The following is a 13,587-nucleotide window of genomic DNA, read 5'->3' on the forward strand; positions in this document are numbered from 1 at the left end:
CACATTGGACGCAGGATTGAAGGTTAACAAAACGCAAAAAAAATTTAAATGTTTGTTTTGTAATTAAATATTTATAGTTAATTTAATGCATTAAAAAAGTTCCTCATATAAGCTATATTTGATTGACTAAAATAAATACCTCGATCAAGAAAATAATTTGAATATACAGTAAGAGAGTTATTTCGCATTTGCTATACTTTATGTAGTCTTTATTCATTCCAAAGTAAGTATTTAAAAGCATCTCGATCACAGATACTAAATAAACGCAATCGAGAAAACATAGTACGAGTCGTCGGGCAAGTAAAGGTTGCCATCACAAAAAAATATCTCATAAATTATATAATTTATACGTCGAGAAGACGGGTTAACGCGTATAGCATGTTATAACCGTGTGCCTGCTTTACCGAGAGCCGCTTCCTCACTATTAAACAGTCTGGATAGTAAAACGTCGGTGTAAACTAAGCTGAATGACCCCATTTTAAATGCTTAATAGCTTTCCTAAAGCACAATACAGAAATCCTTTATGTTAAACTTGCAGGATTTTACCTTTTACGACTGGTTGTATTGAAATTTTGCTATGCGACGTTTTACTGTATTAAATATCGTTTTTATCTCCAAGAACATCAATATAATAGTTTTGTCGACGTTTGTATTAACTGCTTTATAATTTATTATGAATAGTCATCTTTATTTTAAATGCCTCTTTACTTTACTTGACTCTATTAAGGTAAAAGTTTCGTTGAGTAATTTACTACAGGGATGTATGTAATAATAATAAAAATATTATATATCTGCAGATACATGTTAATAGTAATTAGTACCTAGCTTATTTTATAAAGCAAAAGTAGCTTCAATAGATTTATCATTTAACAAACAAACCTGTTTTTCCAAATAGACTGTAATAAATCAATTTAAAAAACTAAAAATACAAGAGGAAGTACCTATGAGTATATAATATTACATAGGTAGTCCGTAGTATATATTATACTCCAAGGGAAGTACCCACACAGTAGCCATAAATCATGCATATTTACTTTCATCGAATCGAGCTCCCCTACAAATACAGTTAAAAAGAATCTAAATTAGTTACCTGAAGTACTAAAATCTAACCTTATGAAAGTACCTACATACATAATTAACTGAACGGTAAGTGTTGCCCCGAGCACTTTGAACAATACCATTAAATATTTATACAGCTAATAGACGCCCATTTACACTAATTACTTAAATAAATTTCCATCGAAAAGGAAAACCGCTGAGATATTATGTTACGCATAACAAAAGAGAGGTTGATTTTAGTCCCTTTTTTATAGAGCGTTTCTATACTTAAAAATACATATTATAAGGTAAAGTAAATGGAGTCATTTATTTCCTTGTGAGATATTTGATTAGTACATTCACAAAACAAGAATTGAAGACTTTTCCAAAATATAATTTACGAAAAATACATTCAGAATGTAGAGTCAAATTTAGTAACGAAGTAATCGAAATTAAAAGTCTTTTTATGTATTTAATACTAACGGTCCGTCCCAGCTTCGCCTGTGGTACATATTTACGTTTTCTCTGCATAAGAACCATCCCTCGTACTTCAAGGAAAATAATAAAAAAATAATTATCGAAATCGGTCCACCCGTTCACGCGTTATGTCGTGACAACGCGAAACAGGTTTCATTTTTATATATGTGTATAGATGTAGTTCTTGTCTTCAGCATTACGGTAAAGCAGGAATAAATAAAAAATCAAAGCTCGTAATATATATTATAATACGTATTGTATAATCAATTATTACATAAGTCGAATCCAAGTCGTTACCAAGTTCAAAAAGCGTTCCCAGATAATCGCCATATTCACTCTTTCTTATTTAAAAACGTTTCCCACATGGTATCATCAGCTTCTGGTATGGGCATCCACTCATGCCCCTGGTACAGGTAGGATTTGCCCCCACGGCCCTTATAGCCTATTGTCGCAGCTACGTCTTGAATATCTTTCTTTCTTGGTACGTCCTTATATCTCGCGAACGCGTACGCCGCATTACTCTAAAATTGTGTTTATATGTACTTTGAGATCATTAGTTCATATTTGTTAAGAAATTTCTCGATATTTTAAGCAACTGTGTTTATAATTTGCTTCGCCAGCATTTCTCAAATAGGCGTAAATTGTAATTTGTACGTGTTACATTATTGAATATAACCCTTTCTGATTTTACTATGATCATTGAAAATAATATTTAATGTATTTTTACTTACATCACAAACCATGAAGCCAATATAGCGTCCATTATTAACTTGCTTAATTCGGAGCTCATGTGGTTCAGCTACATCAGTCGGTTTAAAATCTGTGAATTAACAAGCATTTCATAAGTAACTCTTATTAGTAGATATTAAATAAATATTTAAAAAAAAAACATCTTTCTTTCAACCACATTCTTTAAATTTCTTCAGAATTCAACAAATAGATCTTAAATTTATTAATTTCTATTTTTGAAAACCTGTAGACTGTTCAGGAAGGAAATAATTATTATTTCCATGTGTATTTTTTTAAATGTTAACCTTTATACGGGGTGTAAGACAAATACTCTCCCCTATCCCCTTGTTCCACCAGTAGGTGCGTATAGTTGCTTCGCTCATGCATCAATAACAACGTAGCTGTCCAATTGATTGGTTGTAATACATGGCCCTCGAAGATGTATTTCAAATAAGCGACTTCCTGGAATAAAATATGTAGGTACATACGTTTACACTTTTCGTTTCTTTCCATGAAAATGTTATCAAAAAATTTAAACAAAATACCTGTTTAGTTTTTAACTTGTAATTACTTAGTTACATGAAGTCAATTACATTTCGTTACATTATTTCATTTAAAAATTTCCATGCAATCACAAATTTATTAAAATGTTTTACCAAATGCAAATGTAACGTCGTATTTCCTGAATTTCAAATTGCTAGTAGTCATAACAAGTTAACATTAAACTTTTTGATGTTTTAAATATTATATTAACACTGAATGATAATACCCACCAAATATGTACTATCCTTATCCATACTAATATTATAAATGCGAAAGTAACTCTGTCTGTCTGTCTGTCTGTTACTCAATCACGCCTAAACTACTGAACCAATTTTCATGAAATTTGGTATGGAGATATTTTGATACCCGAGAAAGGACATAGGCTACTTTTTATCCCGGGAAAATAACGCAATCCCGGAAATCCCACGGGAACGGGAACTATGCAGGTTTTTCTTTGACTGCGCGGGCAAAGCCGCGAGCGGAAACCTAGTATTAAATAAAATATAAAAATACCTTTGGTGTCGGTAAACAAAACTTAAAATGAAGCGTTGGTTGCGTAGGACCCCAGTAATAGAAAGACATCCACCAATCATTTAATATTGAGTGTGGATTGAATCTTGCATATTTACCAAACTCTTCACAAGTAGTTCTATTATCCTCATGAAGTACTGGCCCCATTGCTGATGTAAATGACGATATATCCAAGGACAGAATTAAGAACACTGTATAATAATATGGTAGTAACATACTATCGATAAAAAGAAAACAGCAAGAGATATATTTGAAGCAATATAATCTCTAAAATGATAATGTCTATACGAAAACAAAATACGAATGCACACGTTATTTTATTTCTGTATTAAAACCGCTACAAAGCGAATTTAACCACTGAAAATTGCCTGCCTTCTTCACTTTCAACGAAATGTCTTCAACGGTTTTATAATTGTATATTCGGATGTTTGTGTTTGTTGTTTTTTCTTGTTTTGCTTAACAACAGGAAATTTACTTCATTAAGAAGTTCATAACATTCTAGAAGTAAGCATATAAACAAATAGAAGATATTCGTTATAGTGGCTAACGTTAAATGTACTAGATTACAGCATTAAAACCTAGTTATTAAAGAATCTGGATCAAAGCGCTGCATTTCAACCCTAATCATTTTGTCTGGGTTTTCTTCTTGTGCTTTTTTATCTCTCAATGATTTCTTAATAACTTCAGTGGCTACATCTCTGAAAACAGGTTTTCCAGAGCCCCTGTATTTAAGAATTGCAGCCGCATCCATTCGATCTTCTACTGTCTCAGGTTCTTCTCCCAAAATAGACATTATAACTGTGTATAATTCTTCACAATACATCATTGCCAAATATGAATCTACGATTTTCAACCGTAGTTTCACCGTGGGCATAGTTGCGTTGGACTCTAAAAAAAGGTGTAAATAAGAGAAAAATACGTAATGTAATCCAATATAAAATGTCTAGTATAAAACGTAAAAAATAATCTTAATATAAATTTAATGATTGCCAGAATTTTTGAGTTTTAAATAAATTATTGGACTTCAACACTAGGCTGTTATACTTTATAATCACGATAGTGTCATCTTGTGTCTAAAACCTCAATTAAAACAAAATATTCCAGACATACTTACCAGGATTTGTAAATTGTATATTATCATTTATTTAATTAAAATAACTTGATATGTACATACCTTTAACTGAATCAGGGATTTCGTTTCTGGGAATACCATAAAATAGTCCTTTTCTATCTCCAGCTATTAGAAGCATTTCCATGTCATTTGTCATTAAAAGTTTTGGTTGATTCCATCCAATATTACGGACATGTGAACTATAATTCGCTTTGTATTGCTGCACTAACTAAAATTTGTATTAAGAACTTAATTTTAAAAGTTACTTATACTTTTTATATACCTAGTAGCAATAGTTCAAATGACTTGTTAAAGTAATTAATGTACCTTCTTAGTAGGGTAAGTAAAAGTGTGAACAATCGCAGCACTAGGACCTGATACAGACCACATATAAAATGGGATCCAATTAATATTAACAATATCGTCAGGATGAAAAGACGCCTTCACTCCAAATTCTTCACAAGTTGTCCAATTCGTCAGTACCGGGATCATTGATTTTAATAAGAAAGTATTATCTTCGAATTGTTCTACATTATATGTTTTTGGAGCATCAGAATCTTGCGCATTCAATCGCCTATTAGCCGGATGCATAGGATGTTGTAGACGATTAGGCCAAGCTTTAGCCAAATTTCGTTCTAATATAGCTTCAAAATCAAAGTACATTCTACTGGTATTATGGCTTCTATAATTTACATTTTCTTGCTCTTCTAGATGCGCAGCATTGATATTTTGTTGATATACATTTTTATAAAACACTTCATCACGTGGACTGAGAAATCCAATAGGTTTATCTCTTTCCTGGCCTTCTGTTTTAGTGTAAATAGCTCTCTTTCTTCTTAGTTTTGTTGTTTTATTTATATCATTCATTTCATTCGTATCTACACTATTAACTTTAGTGATCACCATATTATTTGGTTTAAGGCTGCGACTAGGTGGAAAAAAATTGTAATGTTTAACATTTTTTAATTTATTTGCACCAATATTCAACGAAGGATTCATCTTAGAACAATTCACATTTCGTTCTTTCTCAAATAAAAAAATTGCATCTCTTCTTGTGGCCTCAATGGTAATGAACAGAAAAAATGTTAAAGCAAACATTTTCCTGATTACCGATACTGATTGGTTACTCTTCCTATTTAAACTGAAGTTCAAAGAAAAGCAGGGGCTATAAACTTTCATAACGATTTTTTTTCTTATAAACTAAAAGAGAGAACTCTTTCAGATATGAAGTATTGATATATTTAATAAAAAAATCAATTATTTCTAAAATATACGACCTTATTGTTTCAAATAGTATACTTACGCGTAGTTTTACAATTAATTATTGTTTAACCATTATATTACATGACTTGAATGATGAGTCCGTCTTTTCAGAGCATACCTATAAGATATAGTTTAATTTTTGTAAACCTTCATATCTCGTCATTATTAAAATTTTATTTGCAAGTTTATTGTATCAGCATAGTTTTCTACATCTGCCTTACACATTGTTATGTCAACAATTTCCACATTTGTGTTATGGACACTCTGCTTGAATCGTAAGTTGAAAACAGTTATATGTTTGTGCATTTGTAGGTATTCTTGTTAGAGATTTTAATTTTTAGAGCATTATGATTTCACATATAATTGTTTATAATAATCTAATTCTAATTTGTTAAAAAAGAGTATATTTATTCACGCATTTTACAAAAACATTGAATTTTTTTTTTTTTTTTTTAATCAATAAAATCCTTATTTATTGCGTGTATTTTGTCGTTTCGACTTTGTTTATGTGTTCGTACCGATGTTTTTTTACAACGTCGGTATTACCTTATTACAATGTGTATTGTCGCTAAATCAATAAATACTATTAAATAAAAAATTTTTTTATTTATAATTTTCTAATCTTCACCATCTTCATCGTAAAGTTCTTCCGGGTCTCTCTCAATATCGTCGTCGTCAAATATTGAGAGGTGCGGTGTCATCTGCTCCTCCAGCAAATAGGATCGGTTGAAGTCACCTTTAAATCCGAGCCTTTGGGCTTCATCGTGAATCTGTAAGAACAAGGTTTTAATAATCCAATCCAATTCAGCATAGCGTTATCCCTAATTTTGCGTTTGTCTTAAAATAAAGAAGCGCATGGACTACCTATAGGTAGTCCATAGTAGACTAGCTATATGTAGGTATATTAAAAAGCATAAAACCAATATAATTAAATAACCATCTTTAAATTATAGAATCCCTTTCAGGAGAATTCAGGAGAGTCTCAAGATTTCAAGGGTGACATAATATTTTTAGATTTAGCTACTTACATTTTTTTCAGTAGGCATTTTGTCGACAGGTGCCAAAGCATAACAGAACCTGAATTTGCAATTCAGTATTCCTAAATATCCTGGATAAACGAGTTTCAGCCCAAATTCAGCGAGAGGTATATCTTTATCTGAAATTTTGTAAAATTATTTTGTGGTTGGTAGTTTTTTTTATTTAATTCATGTTAAATACATGGAGAGCTAAACTTGGAGGCGGCTTAAAACACAATAAACTATTTGCATGTTAGTATTACATAAGGTAAAACGTATATTCTATCTCCAATGTTTGGTTTCATACTAAATTTAGTTACTTAAAGACGTGTCAAGTAACGTTTACAGTTTATACTTTACTCGAGACAAATGTTTAACACGACAATGACGAACATTGTTTAGTATTTTCGCATTTTACCACACTTTTGCATTACACTGTTCGCCGGCTAGCAATACAAATGTTAAAGAATACTTCTTATGCAGCAATGTAAACAGCTATGCACTTTGAATTCCCCATTTCTTAATAAGGTTTAAGATGAATGACGACAAAGGATTTAGACAATTGACAATTGTTTATTTTCTAGATACATTTACGATTATTGCTCCTAACAAAAAGTTTGAGCAAAAAAGTGAAAGAACTCGTATACGTACGAGTTTAATTCGTTTTATTCATAATTTTAATTACTCAGAATAAATTTTGCGATCGAAATTTTACGCTTATATCGACCATATTATTGTATTATATCGTTTCTTTCTATTAGAATTAGTTTATTAGTAAATTGGTTATAATCTCTCTATAAAAGTATCAGTAACCATATTATCAAACACGTATAGGAAGACCTCCTCATTTTTCATTCAAAACAATTCGTATTTCAATTCAAACAAACCAAAGAGTATAAAATACGAAAGGTACCAAAATCATGAAACTTACAATGGAATGCCAAGTTCGGTACAATCTTAAACTTTCCGGGTGTCTCTGTAAGGATAAATAAAGCGCTGAAATCTATCGACGTCTCCATAAAAAGTACTGAGTCGTTCCAATTTACTGAAGGGTATACGTCGTGTAGTTCTGTACGGAAACGATCAATCAACTGCAATAAACACAAAATAGAAGGCAAATTTGCTAAATAAGAATATATCAAAATAGTATATAAATGTTGTAGAATGTAGATTGTTGAAAATATGTACTTTACATTATGGAGATTATTCGTAAATCCTAATGAGTATCAAGGTGGATTCTTACAATAATTGCTTTTACAATAAAAGTTAAAATTTGTTACATTGTTGTGGTATTTTTTTAAGCTTATTAATTTTAGTAATAGGCTAATTTTATCAAATGCCATTTATTGAAGCATAGGAGGTATACTATAAAGGTGTCTACGTTCATACGTACTACCTAATCTATGATTATTATTTATCTTAAAGGCTATAACTATAGGATTAAATTAAAATACCTAAAAAATCGTATACATACTACAGGATATGGAATGCTGAATCTCATTATATACGACTCATCAGTTTCAAAATGCCAGAAATAAAATATCTTCCAGTCAATATCAATAACAGTTTCTGGATCAAAGGTTGTATTGGCCAGAAATTCTCCACAGCTTGTCCAGTTTTCTATACCTAAACTATTATAGTTCATCGGTACTTCCTTTAATGTATTTTTTGAATTACTTATAACATTATTTACTATTACGGAGAGAAAAAGTATTTTAATTAATTGCTCCATAATTAAAACTACTTTACACAGACAATGTGATGATTTAAACTCAGTAATGACTTGTGATGCTTCAATGAGCATATTTGTTTATAATTTGTTCATTTATAAATATTTACTTTTCATTATAATCATAACTTAATACGTGATATAAGACGTTTACATTCAATAGTTAACTATTATGACCTATACAAGTAGTAGGTATATAATATATTTAGCGCTGTAATTTATGTAATTTGTCCGTTACATATTTTTTTCGTTCAGGAAACAATATGACCCTTTAAATACATAGGTACGATGATTATGAAAAAAATAAAACCACGTAACGTTCCAAAACTTTATTCCACAATCTGTTCATCGTTATTCTTTTCATCAGTACACGCGGGGAAGCCATCACCAATATCGAGACCAGCTACAGTTGCTGCTATCTCCGATCTGTATGGAGTTGTATCCGGCCTGGCAGCGAGGGACGCTCCACCGATGTGACAATCCATGAGCAGCAGGAACTTGCCTCCGCGGAGTAACTTCAGGTGAAACTTGAGGAGCGGCACCGCTTGCCGTATTGGCACCAAATCTGTGTTTCAGGAGTTTGGTATTGTATTGTTTTGAGTGAGGTACTCATAATTATTGTAATGCGTTTCGTTTGAGATTTTATTATAAATATAAAGAACGCGATGTTTTGTTAATCGAAAAATATTAAAAAAAAAACGACGTGTGGCACTCGGGGACTGCCGCGGTAAAGCTATTGCATGCTATGCCTTCAAGCCACACCTCCGCCCGTCGGAGTGGGGAGCGTGAGGATTTTTTCGTTACGGAATTTCTCGATTCGGTCCCCGCGCTCAAGGCCCGCGATAGAAGCTATACAATAGCTTAAAAATGTGATTGTGTAGCATTGCTGAAATTTTAAAAGATAGGTATACTTATAATCTTACTTGCTTTGCATGCATGAATTTTAACCTAATTCAGATGTGTTATTTCCATAATTTAGCCTTTTTATTTTAACTTACTTAGAAAACTATTTAATTCGAAAATTAAAAACATTTTTTCACTCCCCGATACCCAACTACTGAACTACATACCTAGATGTTAAAATGTGTTTTATAAAATTTTATTTTGACTCTGCCATCAAATTCCTATTAACAAAAATAACATCGACTCGAACTAACTTCCTTCACGTATAACATTGGGAACCGCGACGAAGCTGCCAGCGGGCCCCTGGTCAGCAAAGAGCAACAGCTCATGCTTAGCTGATCCCATGGTCACGCTCAAGGTAGCTGCTTCCCACGCCGGCTGCTGTTCTAGATATTCGTTCATGTCGTTCCAGACGCGATTGACTATCTGTAATATTTAATATTAGGTAGGATTTTTATGTCTCACAATACTATTATAAATAGGTATGTATTCAGTATTGGGATACAACTATTCATTTAGTCTAGATTTCAGTTGGCAGAATAATCACAATTATGTTTTAAAAAATCTAATTTAGGTATAATTTTACTTTTTTTTCAAATTAAAAACCAATATTTTTTTATTTCTAGATAGCTTGTAAGTAGTCCTTAATACCTGTCTATAGAATATGGTACATAGAAAATATTCTAAACCTAGTAATTTTTAACGTTTCTTACTTACTTCTGCCGTAGCATTCCTAAACACCATATCCAAACATTTTGTATCCAATTTTAGATTCCACGTGTAATATATCCTCCAGGGTTTACCTACAACTATGTCTATATCAAAATACGGTTGTTTGGCCAATTTCAAACACATTTGATGGTTTTTCTCAAAAAATTGTGGTTTCACACTTAATGCATTTATTACAAGAGCCTTTAAAAGGCAAGGCAATACTATATGATGTAGGTTATGAAACCTCATTTTAAGACTATTTAGTCTGCCAGTTAGTGATGCTTTATATAGGCAATTGATGGGAACATTCGATGTTTGATTTCAATGTTTAATCTTGGCTATTGTAAACGTATCGTATAGTGGGAAAAACAATGCGATTGTGTCATTGTAACCATCAAACGTAAGATTTAATTTCAATCACTCTTACAAAGTTTTCTATACGACACTTAATTTAACGTCTCTTCATTTAATAAGGTTTGATAAAAATAACTCTATCTACTTTTCCTTTGAAAGATTTAGACTTTTTTATTTCAATGGTTGTTAAATTAAAAAAAAGTGCTGTTATTTTCTTAAGATACATGAGATAATTCCTTGAGACAATCATGGTCTGACCTTTCATGAGCGTTTATAAATCGTCATGTAAAGAGTCATACAATCACGTAATGGGCAGTATCCAATCAAGGAAATTCCTGATCCTGATAAATAATTAGTTAACTGATAAACAAAATATTCTGACACAACGAAATTTCATAGTGACGAGGGTGTGCCGCCTAAAAATGGTAGTGATAACGAAGTAGGCGTTTCATCTCATTAACAAAGAGTTTGAAGCAGGTGCATACTACCTACACTGTACTCTAATTAAATATATCAAAACAATTTTTCATAAACACCATTTCCAACCGTAAAATAGCAGTCGCGTGATCAAAAAAAGCTGTTCATTTGTTTTTTATGTAGGCGTGTTCGGACCACCGATGCGTATCTTGGGAATGAGTAAAATCGGTGGGCGGAATATTATTACCAACGTTATATCAATGACATTGCTTGGTTAATGACCAGACCAGTGGCGGTGTATTAAGCGGGGGACTAAGAAAAATAATGCATATACATTAATGTTTGGCTTTTGTTTTTATTTATTTTTATGTTGTTCCTTTTTTCAGAGGCAGAACGAGACAATGGAAATTTAGGTGTGTTTGAAACAAGTTTGAAACGATGCTGATGGAAATGTGTGACAGTTTGGGATGTATTGAAGTCATCAAGGGCTCTAGTGGTGTTTGTTAAATATGCTTTATTTGTACAACCATTAATTATTTATAGGCAGCGTATTTATAATGTTTGTTTCCCCATACGCCTCCTAGGCTAGACTTTAGGTCATAATCCACATGCAAGTTGGGCGTTGATAGAGGTACATACCTACTAGTTTTCGCAGCACATTTTCCTTATCCCAAAGGAGTAATTGTATAGTAGTGATATCATTATATTTTGGCATTCATTAAATTATAGTAAACTAGCTTTCCGCCTGCGGCCTCGCCCGCGTAAAACCTAGCCTATGTTGCTCAGTGAAGATGCAGCCTTCTAATGGTGAAAGAATTTTTGAAATCGGTCCAGTAGTTTGTGTGAAAACCATACATACATACATACATAATTACAAACCTTTCCTCTTTATAATATTAGTATAGATAGTACAGGTAGTAATAGATGGATTTTATGTTGAGCAAAGGTTTTTGAAAAAACAACTCATACCAACATAATATTATATACGTTTAGGTACCAGCTTTGTTTTTCGTGTAAATGAGAAGAAAAATATATGAGAGATTAAAAACCTTTAAGTACCTATTACATCTCCAAATTGCGCCAAACAAATGGCTACTTCCTTTAACCAGGTGATGATATCTAATCTTCTTATATTATAAAAAATTCACACAAATCACACGGGCATTAGTCCGTTAATAAAATCCAATTTTCATTGGAAATGGAAAGTCATATTTATAGTAGTTATCGTACATATTATTTATGAAGGTTGATGCTAGAAGGCGGAACCTACAGTCAAGGGGCGGCTGCAATGATTTATAGGACGTGTGCAAAGCCTGTTCTCTCATGCTAAAACACGTATTGAATATACAATCTTAAAGATCAGTAGCTTGAAAATATAGAAAGAACGAATTTGAATTGACCGTTGATGGAACGAATCCTTTAGGAAGTCTTAAAATAAATGCAAGACACAAAAATTCAACCAAAATCGAAAAGATACTGTGAAATGCAACCTTTTGTCTTTGCGAGAGTAAGCTGCAGAGCATTAAAAAAACAAGATAGGAAAAAATATCAAAGCGAATAATTTGTAATATCGACCTATGAATAGAGTACCTAATAAGAATTATCAATATAGAGAATAAATCTACTTTTGATACCTTAAGCTTTATTTCTTTACAATAGAATTTTCCCATCTGTTACATTTAAATAAACTTTACACACATAATCCTATATGTATGTTGAGATGTACCTAACTATGTTCTACTGTTTCCATTAATTAGCAAAAGTGGTAATAAATAAGGGAGCCACGCTGTAACAGCCTTTACGTCACCTAGGAAGGATGCTCTGGTAAGGAGAACATTGGTATAATTACTCGTCTTATAAAATAGAGCGTCAAGTCGCTCAGCAATTACTTTACTCTCCTGTGAAAATATTTCTCTTCGAACTGGAACTTGTTAGGTGAATTTTAGAAGATGTTATAAAGTGGTAAACGCGTCAGCGAAGAATAGTCAGCAGTTTTCTTTTGACGGATGATGATGACAAAATGTAGGTATTATATTAATAAAATAAAATATTCAATTAATGTTATTTTAGATGTTTATGATCCTACCTATTTATGTATTCATAGTATCTAAGTTTATCGGCTTATAAAGGATTAACCCATAGAACACAGGGATTATGGAACATTCTATTAGTCAGAGCCGTTTCGAAATTGGGTCAATAATTTCTGAAATCCTATAAAATATAAATATCTCTGTATAGGTACCTCAATTAATTCGCCACAATAAAACACCAAGATTAACATAAGAAACTATGTAATACCAATTTTAATATTTTTGTTTTATAATGTAAGAAACTAATAAACTATTTCTTGTATACCTAAATATTAAATTCTATACATAACCACAAAGCTTTAACTATATATGGAAATATTTAATAGGTACTATAATATTATATGAGATTAGTCGAAAAAATAATTGTCTGGCATCAGACTGAAATATTTTTTCCATGTCGAATGACATTATTCATACGTTATTGCGTAAACATTGATTATGTAAGTAAGTAAGTTATAATAATACTATTTTTGTATCATTATTTTTAAACGGGACGTTATATTTATCTACATAAATAATAATATCAATGTTTGGACACTTCTTTAAAGAAACGCAGAATGCATGCATTAACATAGTTTATTATAAGGGTAGTCGCAGTGAATTTATTTAATACATTGACTTCATATTATGTTGTATGAAGAAGGCGCCTAATATACAGCAATAGTCGCATTGCAA

General features: G+C 31.7%; 4 protein-coding genes across 4 annotated transcripts; all 4 read right to left on the reverse strand.

Moving 5' to 3' along the window:
- Positions 1-1,847: 1,847 nt before the first annotated feature.
- Positions 1,848-3,499, reverse strand: LOC123700418. The gene is made up of 4 exons (XM_045647627.1): positions 3,301-3,499; positions 2,550-2,706; positions 2,247-2,335; positions 1,848-2,036 (listed from the first exon to the last, which is right to left on the reverse strand). The coding sequence occupies exons 1-4, from the start codon at positions 3,463-3,465 to the stop codon at positions 1,848-1,850; spliced, it is 600 nt and encodes a 199-aa protein (XP_045503583.1). The 5' UTR covers positions 3,466-3,499.
- Positions 3,500-3,888: 389 nt separating this feature from the next.
- On the reverse strand, positions 3,889-5,514 carry LOC123700480. Its single transcript, XM_045647709.1, has 3 exons — positions 4,757-5,514; positions 4,493-4,658; positions 3,889-4,206 (listed from the first exon to the last, which is right to left on the reverse strand). Exons 1-3 carry the CDS (start codon positions 5,426-5,428, stop codon positions 3,890-3,892), a joined length of 1,155 nt encoding a protein of 384 aa, XP_045503665.1. The 5' UTR covers positions 5,429-5,514; the 3' UTR covers position 3,889.
- Positions 5,515-6,309: 795 nt separating this feature from the next.
- On the reverse strand, positions 6,310-7,727 carry LOC123700419. Its single transcript, XM_045647628.1, has 3 exons — positions 7,640-7,727; positions 6,721-6,848; positions 6,310-6,462 (listed from the first exon to the last, which is right to left on the reverse strand). The coding sequence occupies exons 1-3, from the start codon at positions 7,725-7,727 to the stop codon at positions 6,310-6,312; spliced, it is 369 nt and encodes a 122-aa protein (XP_045503584.1).
- Positions 7,728-8,751: 1,024 nt separating this feature from the next.
- Positions 8,752-10,300, reverse strand: LOC123700420. The gene is made up of 3 exons (XM_045647630.1): positions 10,058-10,300; positions 9,595-9,766; positions 8,752-9,002 (listed from the first exon to the last, which is right to left on the reverse strand). The coding sequence occupies exons 1-3, from the start codon at positions 10,298-10,300 to the stop codon at positions 8,767-8,769; spliced, it is 651 nt and encodes a 216-aa protein (XP_045503586.1). The 3' UTR covers positions 8,752-8,766.
- Positions 10,301-13,587: the final 3,287 nt, after the last annotated feature.

Source organism: Colias croceus, chromosome 19 (genome assembly GCF_905220415.1).
Source record: "Colias croceus chromosome 19, ilColCroc2.1".
NCBI classification, from domain to species: Eukaryota; Metazoa; Arthropoda; class Insecta; order Lepidoptera; family Pieridae; genus Colias; species Colias croceus.

Bases quoted from the DNA above. Each gene is read 5' to 3' on its own strand.
- LOC123700420 (XM_045647630.1), bottom strand. From the start codon at position 10,300: ATGAGGTTTCATAACCTACATCATATAGTATTGCCTTGCCTTTTAAAG. The intron at 9,767-10,057 runs GTAAGTAAGAAA...TAAATATTACAG, and splicing joins TTAGGAATGCTACGGCAGAA to ATAGTCAATCGCGTCTGGAA. The intron at 9,003-9,594 runs GTTAGTTCGAGT...CCTGAAACACAG, and splicing joins CAATGTTATACGTGAAGGAA to ATTTGGTGCCAATACGGCAA.
- LOC123700418 (XM_045647627.1), bottom strand. From the start codon at position 3,465: ATGGGGCCAGTACTTCATGAGGATAATAGAACTACTTGTGAAGAGTTT. The intron at 2,707-3,300 runs GTATTTTTATAT...ATTTTATTCCAG, and splicing joins TTTGTTTACCGACACCAAAG to GAAGTCGCTTATTTGAAATA. The intron at 2,037-2,246 runs GTAAGTAAAAAT...ACACAATTTTAG, and splicing joins TTGGCTTCATGGTTTGTGAT to AGTAATGCGGCGTACGCGTT.
- LOC123700480 (XM_045647709.1), bottom strand. From the start codon at position 5,428: ATGAATCCTTCGTTGAATATTGGTGCAAATAAATTAAAAAATGTTAAA. The intron at 4,659-4,756 runs GTACATTAATTA...TACAAATTTTAG, and splicing joins TTACTTACCCTACTAAGAAG to TTAGTGCAGCAATACAAAGC. The intron at 4,207-4,492 runs GTATGTACATAT...ACCTTTTTTTAG, and splicing joins AATCCCTGATTCAGTTAAAG to AGTCCAACGCAACTATGCCC.
- LOC123700419 (XM_045647628.1), bottom strand. From the start codon at position 7,727: ATGGAGACGTCGATAGATTTCAGCGCTTTATTTATCCTTACAGAGACA. The intron at 6,849-7,639 runs GTAAGTTTCATG...ACAAAATTTCAG, and splicing joins ACCGAACTTGGCATTCCATT to ATAAAGATATACCTCTCGCT. The intron at 6,463-6,720 runs GTAAGTAGCTAA...TTGTTCTTACAG, and splicing joins AAATGCCTACTGAAAAAAAT to ATTCACGATGAAGCCCAAAG.